The following is a 20947-nucleotide window of genomic DNA, read 5'->3' as shown; positions in this document are numbered from 1 at the left end:
CAAAGAGGGAATTTTTTTTTTTTTTTTTTTTTTACTTTTATTTATATGGGATAAATCTCACCGGGAAATAAATCCTAGTTTTCAAAAGAGACCAGCATTATATACAACCCTAAAAGTTACAGACAAAACAACAGTGCAAGTGTATATTAAGGAACAGACTCAAAAATGTGTAAGATGAGAACTAATTACAAAGTTGTAGTTAAGAACAGAAGCAGAATCAGATCAGGAAGTTAAAGTCTGTTTAGAGATGATTCCAGGCTGATGGTGCAGAGTAAGAGAAGGTCGTCTTCCTTAATTCTGGATGGACAGAGGGACCACAGAGTAACGATAAATTAGTTAATAGAGACTGTAAACAATAGCAAACTGATTAAAATTCAAAGTAATACAGGGAATGTTAAAGTTGTGCATTTAAGTAAAGGTGTGTCTATGAAAAAGGTTCCTTTAGCTGAACTTTAAAAACCCACCGATTTCTATCCAGTATTAGATAAAGAGTCTTTGTACTTTAGTGTGACAAAAAAAGGAAGAAATTTTAAGAAGGGCATTTCTGAAACTTACTAAAATCTTGAAACTGGCCTGTGACTGTTTGGAAGAGACTGTCTGGTGGTTGGTTCACGTTTTGTTGATCAAACAGAGACATGAGTCAGGGCTTTCCCCTGGGGAAAAAAAAAAACAAGCTTCATGTTACTTTTAAAGGTCATCTACTATGGCCCAGCCTGGTGTGGGTCTACAGGAGGCTGATCTCTGCTTTCCTCACCTGGGAGGGCCTTTCCCAGGTGTGCCTGGCTGTGATTGGAGGCTTCATGGTGCAGCAGGTGAAACCTGAGATGCTGGTATCTGCTCACCTGTGAGCTACGCCCATCAATGTCCCTTCCTCTTTCAGTTCAATGTTTTGTGTGTGTGTGTGTGTGTGTGTGTCTGTGTGAGAGTGCAATGGCAGCCGCAACTATCTCCGTAGAACAAGACCAGTTTTGCTGTCCCGTGTGCCTAGAGGTTCTGCGAGATCCCGTGACCATCCCGTGTGGACACAGCTACTGTCTGGACTGCATTGAGGATTACTGGAACACAGCGAAGCAGAAAGACCATTACAGCTGCCCCCAGTGCAGGCAGGAGTTCAATCCCAAACCCCTGCTGAGCAGGAACACCGTTCTGGCCGAAGTGGTGGAAAAGTTTCTGAAAAGTGAAGTCCAGCCTGCGGCTCAGCACTTGGCGAAACCCGAGGAGGTGAAATGCAGCGTCTGCAAGGGCAGGAAGAACAGAGCCGTGAAATCCTGTCCCCAGTGCCTGGAGTCTTTCTGCCCGGCTCACCTGAAAGGACACGAAGAGCGCTTTCACAGAAAAGGCCACAAGCTGATCCCAGCCACAGATAGGCTGAAGGAGAAGCTGTGCCAGCAGCACGAAAAGCTGCTGCGCCTGTACTGCCTCAATGACCAGCAGTGTGTGTGCTCGCTGTGCGTCAAGGAGAGGCACAAGGGCCACAACACGGTGCCGGTGGTGGAGGAGAGGGCCAATCAGCAGGTGAGTCAGAGCATTTTGTAATAAAGTTTCGGTATGTTTCTGAGATATAATCTCACTAACGGTTCAATAAGGCTTTAAAGGAATCAGAGGAGCAAATATATTTACAACACAGCTCTTGGAAAGAATTTCCATCAAAGCATACATTTGATTTATAAGAGAAACTCCACTATTTTTCCGTTTTCAACGCCTAAGGGTCTTGGTTCAATGTGCTTGATAACCTTTGTAAAGATGACAAAATAAAAAATAAAACATTGTGTGTACAGCTTTCAAACACTTCAGAATTTAAATAGGAAAGACAGAAGCCTGCTAAAGTATAAAAGGCACAGATCAAAAGTAAGTTTGATTTATCAGGGTTTAATCGAGATACTAAACTCAACATGTAATAATTATAACAGGCTTTTCTAAACAAAAACAAGGAAAGGTTTTCAATGATTTAAGGAAGCAAATTTGTGGCAACAACTTCCTGCAGTAGCTGCTGGCTTTATAACAACTGTTTACATTGTTTTAAGCATGCTTACTATTCTGAGCTGGGTGTCAGCTCTAGTTTAAATTTTAACCTCTGCACAAAGGCCTTACATGCAAATGACCAATTCAACAAAAAGGCAATTGTTCAAAACTTAAGATTTTTATTGCAAAAATCTAAAGAAAATCCAAAACTACAACAAAAAGTCTGACAACTTGGGGAACCTCTTTAATATTTATTTGCAGTAAATACTTTGCTTTGTTCTTTTACTTTGAACTGAACAAAGTGAATTTAATAGATTGTGACACTTTAAAATGCCTCTGATTGGAAAGAACTTTATGTTTGGAAAGAATTTTGAAAATAGGGTTGGAAGGATGGTTTGAATTAGGTTCAAAATTAGGGTTTGATGGAGAGTTGGAATTGGGGTTGGAGACGGTTGGTTTCCGAACCCTCAGAGACAGTGGGCCAGTTTTTTTTTTTTTTTTTTTAAACTGAACATAATGGAAGCAAAAACTTGGAGTGTTTGAAATCTGTAAAAGATACAAAAAGCTAAAATACACAGAAGTAGTTGAATGACATGGCTACATTTTAAAGTTTGAATGGAGTTTCCAGCTGAAAGTACATGTAAGTGAAAGAGTGCAACATTTTTATCAGAATTCTTCAGAAATTATGGGATGTTCCATTCAATTTCAATGGGGCCCAAGCTGATCACAAAAAGCTGAATATTTCATAAACTGCAGAAGATGTCAATGCCAAAAGAAACAGTCAAAATGACCTGAATAAACAGAATATGGTAAATGTTGACTGGCTGAGGTACCATAAGTATGCAGAAGTATTTCAATTATGTAAGAAAAAAATGTGGAGGAACTAAAAACTGTACATTTCTTACCTAATTAAAATAAAAATGGAGAACCAATAAAAAGTCAGGCCTAAAAGTCTACAAACAGGGTTGGTAAGTTTATATTCTATGCATCTATATGTTTTTTTTTTACCCTGAAAATTAGTTTGGTCACTAAAAGTCACAATAAATTACAATAAAAGAACATTACAATAAGAGGGCTAGTTTAGAAATCTTTACAAAAATAATTTTATCTTAGTGAGAAGACGACATTAATCAGTGATAAAACATATTTGAAAGTAAATTTGTATTCAGGTTTTTATCATCTAATCTGACCAAAAGCAATGGAAAACAGCTTGGCTACTTCTAAAATGTATTTTTGTAATGTTTTGAGTAAAATAAGTTACTTTGTAAATAACAGACAAGCAGCATATGAGCAAACCGAGACAACAACCAAATTTAGTTTATCATTTTTGCTTTAGTCTGTGATAAAGTTCAATTAACAGCATCATTACAGCTGTAACATGTTTTAGTGGCATCAGTAACAAAACTTTGTTTTAAACAAAAGATCTTTAACGTTTAAAGTGTTAATCACATATTGTGAACCAATGTTTTTACTCAGTTACCATGCTGATCCACGTCTAAAGTTAACTTTTAAAATGATTCTGGTGTCCTTCCTGCTCAGATAAGCTCTGTTAATAATTTAGAGGCAAGTCCTTTAAAAATAACTACAGCAGCAACAACCAATAGTCTGAGACTCCAAATTTTTATAAAATGGTTTGTATGAGTTTGCAGGAACATTTTCTGGACTTTGTTTTGGATAGAATTCAAATCAAAGAGAAAATACTTATTCAATTTTTTTTATACCTAATACAGTGTCTGTACCTTCATCTCCAGAACATATGCTGCTCCTATATCCTTCTGCTTATGGAATGACAAAGCTCAGTAATGCTTGCGGTTCATAAATAAAACATTAGGATGACTCATTTTCTATCTTTGGGGAGTCAGAAATTCAGGAGAATTAACAATGAATGTTAAATGTGTTGTCTGAGAAGCTTAATATAACCCTAGCATCATGTGAGGCCTTCAGGATGTAAAATATTTAACACACAGCTGATGGATCAAAACCTTTCCAGTGTAACTCAGTGCTTTGCCGAATCAAAATGTTCCACTCTGAAAGCCAACCTTGGAATAAATTCTTTCCCTATAAAGAGAGAGATGGTCCCATGTGATATTTATCTGTTGTATTCTTAGAAAAAACTCAAAGAAACTTCTTTGAAGTCGGTACAGAAATTGAAGGACGCAGAGAAGGAACTGAGATACGCCATACGATACATGAAGGTGAGATCAACTGCATACACAAGAGGCTGCAACGTTCTTTCTGTACAATGCAACACAAAAAAGAGAAGTGGTTTTCCAGGTAAATAAAGAACTTTAACCTTTCCAGCATTCCGCGGAGGCTGTGGTGGAGGAGAGTGAAAGGATTTTCTCCAAGCTGATTCGATCCATTGAGAAACAAAGCGGAGAGGTGAAGGAGATGATCAAATCCCAGGAGAGACTGGTGGTTGGTCAGGCCGAGGAGATGCTGGAGAAGATCCAGAGGGAGATGGCTGAGCACCGGAGGACCGAGGCCGAGCTGGAGAGGCTGTCTCGCTCGGAGGACCACATCCACTTCCTCCAGGTATGGAAGCGGAACTTATTGCGATTTGATGTGCATAATGGTGATGTCTGGGGGATTGGGGTCAATGTTCTGCCCAGGAACACCTCAACATCTGGCAGGGTGGAAGCTCACCTCAAATCTTCAACTCCTCTAAAGGCAGAAAGCTACATCTCCCAACAGAGCTGCATTTCTATGCCAGATTTTTGCCTTCAGAAACCATAGGTTACAAGTTTTTTTCTCAGTTTTAAACAAAGACGTTACTTAAAAACTAACATTTTAGTTTATGAAAATTCATCATTTTTCAATGCTAAACTATAAAAGTATTTCAAGATTGTCACAAATTTACCCCACTAACTTGCACATACCGGATTGTCCTGAACACACTGTTGCCATCTAGTGGTTAAAGTTAAGCCCATTTTGCAATCAATTAATTAACTTTCTACTGAAGTCAGCATATGCATGATTAACAACAAGGGTTAAGCAGCCAATTGTAAGATCTATCGGAGCAGATTGAACCAGCGACTATTCCTTCTCTGTAATTGATAGTTGGAAAAGAAGAATATCAAAAGGATAGGAGTGCATCTGTGGTTTTATCATAACCACAGGATATTTTTTTTCATGTTATTAGCAGCATATTATACAACTCAATTTCAGAGTTGGATAATATTCCTTCCGTCCTGAAAATGGGAATTCAATATGACGTTTGAAAACTAGTTTGACATCCTTAACAGAAAATCAGCAGGCTGGGTAAACTGATGTCCTGAACTCTTTTCCCCAGTTAAGACAACCAGAAAGTTCAGAAAATAAATGCCAAGCTAAATAAGAGTTAAGGTTTACTTACTTTGGTGCTTAAAGTGGGGACAAACTACACATTTTAACTCTTGAATAATTTCACCTCCATAGACATTTTCATTACGAATTTGATTTTACAATACAGTTAAAAAAAATTTGCATTTAAAAATCAAATCTGTGATTCAATTATCTTCACACCTCTGCAGAAATGCAGGTCTCTCCATTTTCCCATGAGGACTGTGGAGATGCCCAACACGGATGCCCTGACGTATTTCATGTATAAAACAATGAGAGACGGCCTGGGCGACCTGAACGGAGGCCTGGAGGAAACACTTCAAAGGGAATTCAGCAGAGTTTCTGATAAAGGTATGTCCATTTTAAATATTTATCGTCTTGCAGGATTTTGGAATAAACTTTTTTTTTTTTTTGCATTTCTAGTGAACTCACTGAAGGAGAGCATCAATCCAAACATCAGTGAAAAGACCAAAGGTGTGGCTATTCATGAGCGCACGGAGATATTTTCAGATGATTTCGTTGAAGTGGCTGCTAAGCATCTCTCTCTCTCTCTCTCTCTCTCGACAGCTAGAGACGCCGACATTCCTTACACCACAGAACCGAGGAAAAGAGCTGATTTTCTTCAATGTGAGCACAAATGTTTGATTTAATTTAACTATGTCTTCTGTAGCCGATAAGATTAGATTATGTTCTCTTCTCCAGATTACAACGACTTGACGTTGGACATGAACACGGCCAACTCCTACCTGAGCGTCTCCGACAGCCGGAGGTCGGCGACGACCCGCATAGAGTCGCAGCCCTACCCCGACCACCCGGACCGCTTCACCAGCTGGGCCCAGGTGTTGTGCAGAGCCGGGATAGCGGGCCGATGTTACTGGGAGGTGGAGTGGGCTGGGAGTGGGGGGGTCTCAGTTGGCATCTGCTACAAGAACATGAGCAGGATTGGAGGAGGGAGCGACTGCAAACTGGGCCATAACTCTAAATCCTGGAGCTTAGACTGCGTCAACACCACCTGCTCGTTCCAGCACAACAAGGAGAGCGTTGCCATCACGACTCCCTGTGGGAGTCGGATAGGAGTGTATCTGGATTTCAGGGCCGGGACTCTAACGTTCTACAATGTTTCTGATTCAATGATTCTGCTCCATAAGGAGAAGACCACATTCACCCAGCCGGTGTACCCAGGGTTTTGGGTCGGCTTGGGCTCTACACTGAAGGTGTGCTCTCTTTAAACTAGAATCCTGCTTTAGTAGCACTTTAGAAGTTGTCTCGTAAATAATTATATAGAAATAAAAGACAAATTTATGCTCTAAGTTCAACTTTATTAACCCCACAAGCTGGGAGCAGCATCAAGACTTTGGTATTGAAGGTTAGATCTTGTTGAAGGCAGCGACATCTACACTCTGGACCTGCAGAGAAACACACAGTTACTTGGGTCACAAATGTATTCATATGTACATTTTATTTAAAAGAAATAAAGATGAACTTAAAAGCAGGGAAAGTTTTCTTTTTCCTTCCAAGTAATCAGAAAATGCGAGTTAACTGAACTACAATATCTGTACCAACAGGTTTGCTTACATTTAGCAGCCATAAAGTTCAGAGCAGAAAAAAGCAACGGCTTTTTTTGAAGTTTGCATCTGCCCATTCTTTCCAAAAATGATTACAGTTCAAGTTGAAGAATCAAAATAATGTCCATATTGAATCCCTTTTTTTGTGAAACATCCTCATTCAAGATTTTCATGCATTTTCTTCAACCGTCCAGTCCCTGATAAACTAACCCCACAGCATGACGCTGCCATCACCATGTATCACAGTGGAGATCTTAGCTTAGTGTTTGCTGTGTCACATAATTTATTACTCTAATTGTTTTCGTTTTGCCTCTTAAGAAAAAAAAAAAATCAGATTTGCAGAGAGCATGGCTAAAAGCTGTCCGATTCCCTCAGAAACAGCCGTTAGCTGCAGAGACTGTGGCTGATCTCTGAAAGTTTCTCAAAAAAACGTTTCACAATCTGTCTTTGTTTAATGTTTCCTAAAACTTCTGAGATCTTCACAGAAAAACTGGATTCATACGGAAATGTATATTACACACAGCTGGACTACTGGCTAATAAGGCAACTCCTAAAAGCAGTTTCATAGGATTTTATTTAGTCTCTTCTATTTAGAGGAAAGTTTATGCATTACTTTAGGTGCCAAATGTTTAGGATATGCATCACAAAAACATTTAAAAACACTACTGTATTTCCTGCCCTTCCCAGTTATGCTCTGCTTTGTGTTGATCTGTAAAGTGGAATCCCATTAAAATTCACTGAAGTTTGTGCTTTTAAAGGCCTTTCGTACATATACAAAGAATGAAATCAGATTACCGCAGTGCACAGCTTCATTACGGGGCAGTAGGCAAGATCAAAACATGCGAAGAAACCACAAACAAGGTTAAAAATAACTTACATAATCCTCAAACTTGGTGATCTCCTCCTCCAGGATGTCTGTGCCGACCTTGTCATCCTCGACCACACAGTTGATCTGCAGCTTCTTGATGCCATAGCCGACTGGGACCAGCTTCGAAGCCCCCCACAGGAGCCCGTCCATCTGCACGGAGCGCACACACTCCTCCAGCTTTCCCATGTCGGTCTCATCGTCCCACTGGGTGAAGATCAAGAGCAAACGTCATCAGAACTCTAAGCAGTGTGCATTCGGTGACCGGAGTGCAGATGTTTGCTCACAGGCTTGACGTCCAGCAGGATGGAGGACTTGGCGATGACGGTGGGTTTCTTTGCTTTCTTGGCGGCGTAGGCTTCCAGTCTCTCCTGCTTGAGGCGTTCGGCCTCCTCATCTTCCTCATCGCTGCCAAACAAGTCTATGTCGTCATCGTCATCGTCGCCGCCATTTGTCACATTTACCTGTTTGACTGGAGCTGCTTGTACTGGAGCAGCCTGCACATTTTAAAAAATAAGGGATAGAGGGGAAGAAGAAAAAAAAACAACTCAGAAACGACTTCCTCTTATTCTACATGACAAACATAAAAAGATAACGATATGTTGGGTCAGAAAATTTGAATTATGATATCAAATACGTTGTTAAACAACAACAAAACGGCAGGAGACAGTGGCGTGTTGTTGGATCTACCTTAGCACAGGGGGCAGCTGCCGGTGCAGGGGACTTCTCCAGGAAAGCCACTCTGGACTCCAGCTTCTGCAGAGCTGCCCTCATGTCCTCGACCACTAACATTCAAATAAGATCACATCAACTGCTGGTTTCTTTTCACATGACAAACTCTTAAAGCTTATATTTTAAATATGATGGCCAAGCGTGATCAACCCTAAACAACGAGTAGTCGGACGGAAACACCACACCCGTGAGGCAGAGTCAACGTCTGATTAGTTTAAAACGAGGTGAAGGCCAAAGAGGTAATAAGTCTCTTTGGCGAAATAGCTGTGGGCGTTCAGATTTGGCCCGTGAGCCTTGAGCTTGACATTTGTGCATTAGGAGGTCTGGTGTTGTAACTTTTCCTTCACAATGAAATTTTATCCATCTTTCATTTTATGAGTAAAACGTTTAATCTTAGGTGTTTACTTGTAAATAAAAACTTGTTTTTCCCCAGAAATACTGCTCAAACATCCATTTGAAATAACAAAGCATCCGAAAAGCCAGTCTATTTCTTTTCTTCCCAGCTGTAATGGGTTTCAGCAGATTCTTTGTTAAATGAAATTGGCAGACAGTTGCCTTAGGATTATTGACAGCTGCAAGAGGAGTTAGATTGAGCCAAAACCACAATCATTTTGTAATCATTTTGTTGCACAAACAGGTAATAGCCTTGAAGTAGGCAAAAAGCTTCGATATCGGAAAACAACAAAAAACCTTTGTGCAGAGTCTGGTTCTCCAGCTCCAGGCTCTTCATGCGTGTAACCAGCTCCTGGTCTCCTGCTCCATGAGAGGACGACTGTGGGGACAAAAAAGAAAAACAACGAAAATTAGCACCAAGACTTGCACAGAAAAATGAACAGAGACCTTAAATCTGAAGAGAAGCATGCAAAGGATGGTTTAAAAACAAAATCATGCGCGACTACAATTGATGACACAAACATGCTTCTGGGTTTCACACAAGATCCATGTAGAGGAGGAAACGGTCCAATAATTCCTGCATGCAGATAGTAATGCCTCCCGCTTCAGAAAATTTGCCTAATATGCCAGCAGGCGATCTTTCGTTTCAGAGCAAATGACGGACTCAACATTCGTTACATTTGAGAAATGGACAGGAAATCTGTCAGATTCTTGCTGTAATGTCCTCAAAGAGTTTTTCGATTCATAATCAATTGAGGAATCTTTCCGAAAGTCATTATGACTATTGGATATTTGATCCCTGTTGCTTGTCAGATTAAAAGAAAGTCACATTGAGCAGCAACCTGCATGACATTCACAGGCACTGTTACAACTGATCATGCGTCACCTTCCCAAACAATGGCTTGAAAACAGACATAGTGACAGGAGGAGGCAGAAAAAACAAGAATCCACAACCATCCAGCAGCTGTGGGTCAAACTCAGTGTTTCAGTCATGCAGCATTCCTGGGACTGAAAACCAACCTGGATGAGGACAAACTTACATTTCTGTGCCTCGGTTTCTGCTGGCGACCTTTGGCATGCTGCGCAGTTTTTCCCTGCCCCCCCTCCCCCAGCAATACAGAAGAAGTTAAAAAAGGCAGGAAAAACTCAGGAGTAGCTAGACAGATGCTGTACGGTTTACATGCGAGGTTCTCAACGTTCATGTTCAATGGTCCAAGTCTGATTTTTAAGTGAGGGTTAAAGGTTCACTGCCACTGGGAATAAGAAATTCCGCTTTCATAAATGTGCTCATTTACATTCTTGGAGTTAAATTGTAATTCCTTAATTTCACCTGAAATTTTTACTCGATAGCCATTAAGAGGCAAGTATAGCAAGTGTGTTTAAGCCATCACTAATAATCACATTCAAAATGCTTTTTGTTGACCAGTATTTTGACCCTACCACTGTCCATCTGTATGTCCTCTGCTCCAAGTCTGGATTACCGAGGTCTTATTAGGATCCTATAATGTTCTAACACTCAACCTATTCATTTGTTTCTAAACTCAACATATAGTGCAACAAGAAGTTAGTAAACTTGGATCTCACTTTGCTGAGGATCTCTGCAACGGGAGATGTTTGCTGAGGTGCAAGGGTGACATTACTTGCCCTCTGTTTTGATATGCCTTGTTGATAATTGTTTAGTTTTTGTTCTAATGTGCTGGAATGGTGGGCTGTACTGGACTCAGGTCTCTCTCGCAGAGCTGTCTGAGCATTGTGGACTTTGAAAATCACTGGAGCTGCATAGCCACAATATTTTTGAACAAATTTTATTACTGAAAGATAATATTTTGAAACTTTATAATGCATTTCTAAATTACATTAAAGATGAGAATATGGGCTTATTGCTAGCATTTACAAATTTATTTACATTTTATGTGCATTGGTGTTGTTTAGAACAACTGAAGCGTAGCTACAGTTTTAAACAGTTGACTTTTAAAAAGGATACAATCCCTTTCAAGCTTATTTTAAAATGGGACACAAAGGTTTTCTTCAATAGAAGCCACATTATTTAAGTTCCAACAACATTTGGTTTGTACTCTCAAGATTCAGTCAGGTGAGTAGAGTAGCCAAAGATACCCAAAGGTTAAGTTTATTTTTATTTGAGTAGATGTAAAAAAAAAAAAAAAAAAAACTCTAGTAAGTTTCATCATAACATCTGATTTAATCTGGAGAAAAAAAGCAATATGAGAAAAATATACTTGTGTCAATTCTGGTAACACATTTCTAAATCTACTTATGTTCACCGTAAAACTTTGTAATGCTTAGGTAATTTCTATTAGAACAGTGCAAACCACCTCCAGTGGTAAATACTTTTCAGAGTATATTCACTTAACCTCCACATAACAGCGGGCTCGGCAGATTGAAAACACGATCTCACTGCAACACAGACTGTGTTTGGTGCAGTCTTGGTTAAGACTGCTTGTTCTTAATTCAGTGACATAACTAGAGGTAGGTAGTCAGTATATGTTCACATTTTTTGAAGCGGTTTTGCATTTCCTGAGGGGAAAGTCACCTGAAGTTGCTGATGAGAAAACATTTTAGTAAACCGACTGCTGATTAAAGTTTTCTCACTGCTGATCTTTTTAAAACCTAAAATCAAAATCCCCAAAGACACTACCCCATGGACTTTAATGAAACAAAAACCCCACCCCACTGTTAACAGGCCTGTGCAGGAAGCTGGGAGGGTCTGACAAGCCGAGGCAGCTGCCAAACCCACCTGACCCTTCTCACTTTGACGAGCCGCTTCTAAATCGAGAGCCCCGACTAACATGCAGGCAGGCAGGCAGCTGCCGCAGGCTGCCGACCGCTGTGACAGACGGTGATGTAAGCGTTGCCAACACCGGCAGGGATACGAGTAAGGAAATCTGTGCAGCCTGTGACTGATTTATAAACAACTCGTTGCCGGCAGATTGAGAACACATGAAAGCCCTTTCCTAGCGGGAGTGGGCTTTTAGCGCTAAAGAGGTTGCTACCTGTTGCTGCTGCTGGGTGGTGGGGCCGTTTGCTCCCTCGTAGAAGCGCTTCTCCGCTTCATCGTAGCGGTGTTTGTCGAACCAGATGTTCTCTGCGGCGAGGCACTGCAGTCCACTCATGTTGGTACTGTGACGGAGTTAAAGAAAGAATGATGAAAACACTTTAAAGGCTTATTTGCTTACAGTCAAAGTAAAAGGGGGTTTGTCGCTGTTGCAACGAGGACAGAGGGGGTCGTCACGGGTTACAACACCATGCAGTTAAAGATGGACTCCATGATGGGATGTGAGGAAGGCGTTCAAAGCTTGAGACATGTTATGTTTATGAAGCCAAAATAAGATAAAAAGAAATAATATATCAAATAGCTGAAAGAAGCTAACAAGGTCCATCTCCTATTTGTTTGCTGATGGGTTACAACAGCAGGCAGTGACACATTCCTCAAATAAACAGAGCTGCATCGTCTGCAAAAACTGGATTAGCAAACAAAAGACTGCCTGCCAGTAAAAACACCACTCACTTTTTTTGTCAAACATATCAAAAGGAAACCCCATTCAGCCAGCCATGTTGGCTGTGGCTCTGGGTCAGTTCGCTCCTTTGCCAGTTTGTTGACATATGCCGTTTCACCTCCTGCTACTTGGTTTAATAGCTGCAAATCAGAGCTGCCCAATAGATTGTATCAAGTCATCGCAACGTCCCCATTGACTGCAATATTCAGTAAAATGTTAACGTTTGACCAGTTTGATATACTCAGACATCTCCACCCTATTTGAGCAATATTAAAGAGATAATACCTGATAAAAAAACTAAATGACTTCCTGAGGATAGATATCGTTTACTGGCATCATAGCCACATTTTCTTTCAGCACACTAAAATAGTCAAAGATTACTTTAAATCCTCAGTTATCAAAACGGGTACAAATGTTCTCCAGTGGCAATAAATTAAAATCAGTATGAAATGTCCCGCAGTCGACAGTTCAATTTCAAATCCAAGACTAAGCAACCAAAAATTGCAAAACAGAGGAGCGAAATGACCAGCAACTTTAGCTGTACATCACATTACTTATTATGACCTCAGCAAGAATGACATCCACTGATAAAATAAAAAAAAATCTGTTTTAACATAAGTTGGCATGCCTGAAAATAAAAAGCCAGACAATAATGCAGACAGACAACAGTTTCCAGAACTACAACACACAAATCAGGTTGCGCTCATTCTCCATGCGAGGGGTGTCATACTTGTCCCATCGTGGCCTGCCTTCGGTCTCGGAGATGCCCCTTTTCCTCGGGTTCGGCCTCCTGCTGCCCTTGCCCCCCTGCTCGGTCTCAGAGGAAGTGCGATTGCGACCTTTACCCAGCTGACGGTGAGGGGTACCAGAGGCCTTCACGGTCATGACGCCTTGACCTTCATCCTGCTGTTGGTCGTTGTTGCGTCTGGAGTGGAAGGTCAAAGTTCCTTTAGTGCTTGGGCTCCGAGGAGACGACGACAGAGGCCCGTTTCCATTGGAGGCAAGTCGCCGCTGGTAGTCGCCCTCAGCTTGCTCATAGGCTGTCCGGTTGTACCATACCGCCTCGGCCTGCATACCCTGGAGGATGGGGCTTCGACCGTAGGAGCCACTCGCCTCCACAGAGGAACCCAGATGCTCCTCTTCGGCCCCTGAGCTCTCAGATTGAGACAGATTTGGACGACGTCTCAACCTCCCAAACTGGACGTTGTCTCCGATAATGATTCCTCGCTCCACGGTGGGAACATTTCCCTGCCTGAAGCCCCCAACTGGGGCACCACTTTGAGGGACTCCACGCTGTTGATGGGTTTGATCCATTCTTCTGTCAAGGCCGTCTCTTCTTTACTGACTTGCATTTCAAAGGGCAATAAAAATTAAGAACCAACAGATGGAAGCGCAATACAGTGCCATGAAAAACTAACCAGTTATGCTCGTCTGTCGCAAAAAAGTTTTTCGGATCAAACTAATTTTAATGAGGCAAAGATAACCTGTGTAATACAAAAAAGTGCAGTTTTCAAATGATTCTATTAATTAGTGAAGGAAAAAAAAAGGCTACCAAAACAACCCTATGGACCAACGGATGTTCTGGTCCACCATGACAGTTTTGTCTTCCATGCATTTCTGATTCCAATCAGTTTTTCTTGTCACATTGTTCTCAGATTAGCTGTACATCACATTCAGGGCTGAATGTCTTGTCTTTCCTTGGGGGGACACCATACACACATGTGAAACATGTTAAATTTCCCCCATTTACGATTGGAGTGGTCATGACGTCCTTCTGCAAGGACCATGTCACTTAGCACACCACAAACAATGGGAAAATCTCTAATTTAGAGACGTCCGATAGCCAGAAGGCGTCGTTAAAGATTTTCAGAAGGGAAAAATTAGGAGAACAATTGGCATAAAAATCTTGTCAAAATCTTAAACCAAAGGCCCATTTCACATTTGCCAAGTAAATGTCTTGATGAACCTCAAGACTTTTGGGAAAATATTTGGTGGACAACAAGACACTCTGAAGGCCAAGCTTTTAACAGGTCAATTTGTGTCCCGTCACGTGGTGAAGATGTAGAAGACTTGTTTTTGAAAACGCCAGATGGCAGTTGTTGCAGGCAAAGCACACGCAACCAATTCTATCTAGAAGGAAGTTCCTTTTTACAAGGGGAAAAACTGGTTATTTTTCCATTTTAATGAAATAATTAGCTTTTTGTATTTACTAAGGTTATCTTTGAGACATTTAAATATGATAATCTGCAGAATTTCAAGTTGGAAAGGAGGCAGAGAAAAAACTTTCACAGCACTGTATTTGTATGAAATTAGCTTTTTAGCTTTTAAGAGTAAAGCCTGTTAGACTCATAAGAAAAAGCTTGTAAAGAAGCAGAAATGGGGGTTAAGTGAGGCTGAGATTAATCAGAGATAATGACATTATTTTCCAAAAGCAAATAATAAAATATAAAAAAGGGCAGCAAAGCTTAAGTTACTCAGGTACTTTGGAACAGCTCCCATCACTTCTGGTGTCCCTCAAGTTTTCATCTTGGGCCCTTAATTATATTCGTCACCTCTGGGTTTGGTGTAATAGGAAAAAAAAAAAATCTCAGACCATCTCTCTAGTCTTCATGACCCCTTTCCACTTTCTTTTACTTATAAAGATACATAGATAATTATTGTGGCATTCAATAATACTTTAAAGTAATAAAACTTGACTTAATCATCAATAATTTGCCACTTATTGTATTTATTTTAGTAGTGATTGATCACCAATATGTAGGCTGCAGGTAGTGGAAGATACAGTAGCTGAATTTATTGATTGCAAAAAGAATAACCACAAATTAACCATCATTACCCTTATCTCACATTCATTATAAATACAAAAGATGAGTGTTTACCATTTCAGGCTAATAACTACTTTTTTCCCCTAAAGAATATTTTATCAGTGACTTTTGATAATTTTTTTTAAAGTTTCAACATAAAGGACAGAATTACACCAAAACGTTAACATTTAAAAACATTATATCCAACTTATTTCTCAAAATGAAAATATGATCCTGGGACCATTTGATTGGTCTTTTAATGCCTTTTTCAGATTAAATTGATTTTGATATCAAACATAGTTAGTGACAGCTTGGAACCATTGCATTTTACGGAGGCTCCCTCACTATGAAGATCTTACACTGGGCCCCTGGCAGTATAAGGGAGTCTAGGGAGTCAAAATTTATTTGAATATTCCTTAAGCAGAATGTTAAACACAAAACATAAATGGTGTGAAAAAAAAACAACTGTCAGCTTCGTTAGATGTTTTAATAGCTAAGCTTTGTCCAAGCTTACGGACAGCACACAAATTTAAAGCAGTGCATATAGACACTAACTGTACTAGACTGAACTAGTTTTAAGTTTGCATTAGTTGCAGTGTTTAAAGTTTGCAACCAGGTTGTCAGCATATCGGCTAAAAATAAGCAATTTTAAACCCAAAAACTTACCCCAGGAATCTGGAAAGATGCTAGTAAGAGAATGAAAATGGTTATCATAAACAGGACGGGTATGCAAATGTAAAGCGGCTTTCCATAACATTATGGAAAATAAGGAAGAAACGTGACCAAGAGTAGTACCAGCAACATCCAAACACCATAAATATAACTATAAAAATCCATATTGTATTTCCCCTGTAGCTTGTGCCTGGTTTGACTGTAGGCAGCACAAGTTTTTGACAGCGTCGCCAACTTGTGTTTGACCACGTGGCGCTTACAAACTTCAAAATCAGGACAGATCAATGGTTTAGCCAACAACACCCATTCAGACATTAACGGGGGGCGGAAATTTCACTTCGCCACTTACTTTTGGTTTTATTCGACGTTTTATGGCTTAGGGATTCTTCAACTGCGTGCCGCCACAGCTGTAATCCGAGGGTAGAAGAGGACTGGCATTAACGGGAGGCCTGTATTCTTCCGCGGCAGAGGGGAGGACAGTTTGGTCTTTCTACCATTTTATCGATGAGTTTTAAAACTTTGATGGACATTTCTATGTAATATGTTATTGAAAATAAAATTAAAACGATTTCTAAGAACAGTGATCATATACAAGATTTTACAAAATATCGCATTATTGGTATGATCCATTTTGTGGAAACCTACGATTCCCATGATGCTTCACGACGAAGTACGGAAGTAATAGTACAGATTGAATGGTACAGATTTTGGTAAACTTGATAATAATTTGTAACTTATCTAAGTAGTGAAAAAAAACAAAGCATCGTATGTACTGAATTTAGAAAAGTGTGGAACTTGATTTAAGGATTTTGGAGGAACTGAGAGTTACCTGTTTTTGCATGTATCCACTTTTCAACTGAATGAAATATATCCATCCATACTCAGAGGCAAATAGAGGTAATACTGCGAGTATGTCTACATAGTGGTGTCTGTTATATATAATGTAGTCATTCGTCCCACTCTTGACTGAGAATCAGTGTCCTTTACCAATTTTTTTTATATGGTGCTCTAGTGCAGACTGACTGCTTCTTTCATGACTTTTTACCACATTGAATTGATTTGTTACATAAGCTAATTTAAGAGCTGCTTCTGACACTGAAATCTGACATCATGTATGTTCAACATGTTTGACAGCTTCAAAACAGTCAGAAATCTAATCTCAACAAACCCCAATAAATATATCTTATAACATGTTTATGAAATTAAAAGTTGATCCACTATATATTTTTCATTTCATCTCAAGTAGCTTTTATAAATCTACAGATGCAGACATGCAGAAAAGTGTTTCATTGTAAAGCAACTGTCTTCAGCACACTTGCATGCCTTTATGGTAGACTAACTAAAAATAATAATAATTTTAAAAAGATTGGCTTAAACAGTATGAACATATTTGTTGGCACCCTTAAAGAGATTATAAATCCTTCCAGTCAACTGTGCAATTTGGTATCACTGTGTGGCACCACCAGACAAAGAAGACAAGAGCCGTCTGATTAGCTCAGAAAGAAGATTGTAGATGTTAAAGGTAGCGATCACAAAAATATCTTTAAGCAGCAAATGTTCCTCTGATCACAGGTGTTCATATATTTAAAGAAGCATGAGCTTAAGTTGAAGCTTAAGAGGGATGCAACTTTAGCTTGATCGGGCAGGTAATGTGATGATCGAAAAACGGCCAAACTCTCATCACATTCTGATTACACCATCCATCACCTTTTAACCTTAAGAAGCCCCAGGAAAACTCAATTATGTTAAGCTTGTTTCTTGTGCACTGGAAACGCACAAGAAACAAGCTGGAATTTGCCAAAATAATGGCTGACGAGCCCCAAAGTATCTTGTAGAATGTCTTTAGGACAAGACTAAACTGAAGCTTTCCGTTCATCACTTTGTTTTTTTCTTTCAAAAGGTAAGAATAAACCGTTTTCATATTATGAGACATAGACAGGGCTTGGTTTTGTTATTAGGATACTTTGCTGAATCTGATACTGGATACTTTGACTCAGTTCAATGTTAAAGTAAGTGCCAGACTTACTCCGGAGTGAAACATACTGAACTGTGTCAGAAACCTCCACCTCTGTCTTAGCATCCCCCAACAGCACAACAAACCGAAACACGCAGATAAAGCCCTAATAAATGAGATTATGAGCTTCATGAACTTACATTACAGAATCGTCAGAAAATCTGCAGTGTTTAAAATCTGATCAGTTTGAGCGCTTTACTTTGAAAGAGTGGGACCAAACTACCTGCTAGGAAATAAATGCATTTCATTGTGATGTACTGAGATTTCTTGTAGGGAGAGACAGCTCTAAAATCTGCTAGCATTAATTCTTAAATCAACATTTCCTATCTGTCTGTCAATTTCATTTTCAGTAATTAATTATATAGACTTTTTTCTCTGTTTGCTGAGAGAATCCAACAAATGCTCACATTTATTAAACATGATATGAAATTATCATTACTCGTGTTCTTATTTCTAGAGCTTATTCTCTTATCCAATCTTTTTTCATTATAATTTGTTGCAGCCAGCTCTTGTAACATTAGCTTGCTTTTGATATTTTAACCTTTTGACATAAATCACATTAATTAGATTAGGTGTATGTGGATTTTTTTTTGTTTGTTTTTACTTCAGAGACTTTATGCGCAAAACACATGAGTGTTGAAATGATGATTTGAAATGTCATTCAGACGTCTAAAATATTCTTAACTGGTGCCTGAATCAGGCCATGGAGGGATAATTTGCTTCTGCTCCACTGACTGCTTGTGTGGTCACTAAGTGTGACTCCAGAGAAGCTTTTGTGTCAAACCAAATCAAATTCATTTCACATCTAGGCTATAAAGCAAACTTTTCACATGTACAGTTTGACTGCATGGGCTGACTCACAACATGTCTCCAGGTCAGCAAGCCTTCTAGCCATAATTTGTGGACAGATTTAAAAAAAAAAGGATATCACGCTTCATATTTAATCTTATTTACATAGATTTTATGGCAAATATATGACCATTTAGGTATTTCTTTTTTTGTCAGAGAAAGGTTCATTGTAATGACAAATGAAAATAAAGATAATTTGACAACTTTCAGTCTAATAATAATAGGTGTTTGTTACAAATATGTGTGCACAATCAATAATTCAGATAATAAATGAGGATTTTGAAGCAGACTTTATCTAGAGTACTGGTAACCTGTTTGCGTTTTTCAATTTTTTTTCTTTTATTTACCCAATACTTTGAATATTATTTAAAATTTTAGTTTTTTTTTATTCAGAACATTCAAATTATGCCAGTGTTTTTTTTGTGTTAAAAAGTGTCCCAACTCTTCGGACTTGCTAAAGAACATGAGTAAAACCTCTGTACTCCACTCCCATTGGAGGTCTTGACAGTGTCGTCCTTTGGAGATACTTTCTTCAACAGGTACAGGGGAGAGATTTAGACACTGAAAAAAAACATGTTAAAAGTTGCCAGAGCTGATATGGAACAGTTCAGATCAAAATTTGTTAAGGTTTTAGAATGGCCCAGTCAAAGTCCAGACTTTAATTCAATGGCAAGACTTGACTTAAGCTGTTTTGCACATGGGTAACAAGTTCAGTCTTTTGCTGGTGGAGACAAACCCCAAAACACTTAAAGCAGTGAAATGATCTGCTATTGTTTTGGTTAATACTAATACAAGCCATACTTTTCAGGTTATTATTTTTTTTTTATAAAACTACACCATAGTACTTAAAATAAGTAGAAGCTTAAAAGGATGTTTTGTGGTTGTGACTATTTTTGCACAGACCATGATACACTTTACACTTTATGGCTCATTAGAGGGCTGCTTTTTGTTATAAAACTACACATCTAATTCCCATCCTGTGAGCAGTCACTGTTTAGGTCATGTGAAAAATCTGCAGTGAAGAGTTCCTGTTGATTAATCACCTGGCAGCACTGGACCAGGATATGAAGGTTGAGTCCTATTTTCTTGTTCTTGGAAGGTGTTCTGTAGGGAACAGTTCGTTGTTTTTAGCCCTGTCCTGATCTACATTCACATGTGAACTGTGTGATTTGACCCCATTTGTAGATCACTCAGCATTAACTACCCCACTCTTAAAAGAGCTGTTGTATAGTTAAAAATACAATCAGGTGCCTTGAAATGAGAAAACAAACAAAATAATAACACTCCATTTTTTATAACGCGCATCAGAAAAAATAGATAATTTTTCGGTACTGTGAAATTTTATAATCAAGGATAACTAGTTTTATCAGTCATGCTAAATAAATATTCACTGAATTCTTCCTTTTTTGTTTTTTTGTCAGTTTCAGCTTAGATTACATTCATGACTGTCAAGCTGGAATGATGAACATACAAAATTGGAGGCAGCACATCCAAATCAAGATCGGTTATGAAAATAAATTCATAAAAATTTAAACTCCGTCTTCATATTTATCTTTGCTTTCGTAGCTTTTCATTATACAAAGTAATCACAGACTATGCGGTTCTAACAAGCCTCAAGGACCAGAAAAGCAAAATTACAGTTAATCAATCTTTGGGACTGCAGAGCAAGGAGCCAGTTTTTTTTAATGAATTTTACCAAAGCCTTGGTAAAAATTTGATTTTAATTAAATAAAATGAAGACCAAGTGTGAATAAATTTGAAGAGCAGAAATTTCTGATATAGTGAAATAAATTGGGATGACATCCTTTTGCCAAGATCATTTTGTAATCCCTTTTTGCCATAACCTGCCATAATTTATTGACCTGCCCCAGTTTATTTCCCGTTTACAGTGTTTGTGTTCTTTTCTGGGTCAGATTTGATTTGTGCTATTTTTTAGGAACTGGATCCATTTATAACTCCAACAGGAGCATGCATATGAACTCTGTCCACTCTACTCAGCGTGGTCTGCTGCCATGTGACGAGCTTTGCTGGAAGAGATTTTTTTCCTCCATAGAGGAAAACGTGTAGCTGACATGAAAAGATGCTGCCTTAAATCCTGTACAAGGTCTGTCAGAGTAATGACGCTTGCATCGGTTCTTGGTGTTTCTATATCTGAAGGTACATAAATGTTGAAAATCCATGGGAAGAGAAGAAATGATGGAGATGAATGGAGACAAGATATAAGATTGCATACCCTGATGGGTTTGAGATATAAA

At 39.1% G+C, this 20947-nt stretch overlaps 2 protein-coding genes and 1 long non-coding RNA gene across 4 annotated transcripts; 1 reads left to right on the top strand and 2 right to left on the bottom strand.

Moving 5' to 3' along the window:
• Positions 1-45: 45 nt before the first annotated feature.
• On the top strand, positions 46-6775 carry ftr87 (finTRIM family, member 87). Its single transcript, XM_014970925.2, has 7 exons — positions 46-1515; positions 4071-4157; positions 4264-4497; positions 5475-5634; positions 5707-5757; positions 5851-5910; positions 5986-6775. Exons 1-7 carry the CDS (start codon positions 862-864, stop codon positions 6510-6512), a joined length of 1773 nt encoding a protein of 590 aa, XP_014826411.2. The 5' UTR covers positions 46-861; the 3' UTR covers positions 6513-6775.
• On the bottom strand, positions 6582-13682 carry eef1da (eukaryotic translation elongation factor 1 delta a (guanine nucleotide exchange protein)). Of its 2 annotated transcripts, XM_014970930.2 has the most exons (8): positions 13084-13682; positions 11850-11976; positions 9879-9941; positions 9136-9217; positions 8404-8498; positions 8001-8210; positions 7726-7920; positions 6582-6689 (listed from the first exon to the last, which is right to left on the bottom strand). In XM_014970930.2, the coding sequence occupies exons 1-8, from the start codon at positions 13665-13667 to the stop codon at positions 6651-6653; spliced, it is 1395 nt and encodes a 464-aa protein (XP_014826416.1). In that variant the 5' UTR covers positions 13668-13682; the 3' UTR covers positions 6582-6650. The 2 variants fall into 2 exon arrangements, with proteins under 2 accessions (XP_014826416.1, XP_014826417.1); XM_014970931.2 differs by lacking the exon at positions 9879-9941.
• Positions 13683-13706: 24 nt separating this feature from the next.
• LOC148154750 (uncharacterized) lies at positions 13707-16286 on the bottom strand. The gene is made up of 3 exons (XR_015765772.1): positions 16179-16286; positions 15824-15843; positions 13707-14907 (listed from the first exon to the last, which is right to left on the bottom strand). It is a non-coding gene; the product is annotated as an uncharacterized LOC148154750 (long non-coding RNA).
• Between the last annotated feature and the right edge of the window lie 4661 nt (positions 16287-20947).

Source organism: Poecilia mexicana, unplaced genomic scaffold, assembly GCF_051168715.1.
Source record: "Poecilia mexicana isolate PSO_F unplaced genomic scaffold, ASM5116871v1 scaffold_17, whole genome shotgun sequence".
NCBI lineage: Eukaryota > Metazoa > Chordata > Actinopteri > Cyprinodontiformes > Poeciliidae > Poecilia > Poecilia mexicana.
This window is presented reverse-complemented; position numbering and strand designations above follow the sequence as displayed.

What these genes read in the sequence shown, in the direction of transcription:
- ftr87 (XM_014970925.2), top strand. Translation starts at nt 862, where the DNA reads ATGTCCCTTCCTCTTTCAGTTCAATGTTTTGTGTGTGTGTGTGTGTGT. An exon ending in CAGCAGAGTTTCTGATAAAG is followed by an intron (nt 5,635 to 5,706) that starts GTATGTCCATTT and finishes TTGCATTTCTAG; the next exon opens with TGAACTCACTGAAGGAGAGC. An exon ending in AAGAGCTGATTTTCTTCAAT is followed by an intron (nt 5,911 to 5,985) that starts GTGAGCACAAAT and finishes TCTCTTCTCCAG; the next exon opens with ATTACAACGACTTGACGTTG.
- eef1da (XM_014970930.2), bottom strand. Translation starts at nt 13,667, where the DNA reads ATGGATCAAACCCATCAACAGCGTGGAGTCCCTCAAAGTGGTGCCCCA. An exon ending in GGCAGGCCACGATGGGACAA is followed by an intron (nt 11,977 to 13,083) that starts GTATGACACCCC and finishes ACTCCGTCACAG; the next exon opens with TACCAACATGAGTGGACTGC. An exon ending in AGAAACCGAGGCACAGAAAT is followed by an intron (nt 9,218 to 9,878) that starts GTAAGTTTGTCC and finishes TTGTCCCCACAG; the next exon opens with TCGTCCTCTCATGGAGCAGG.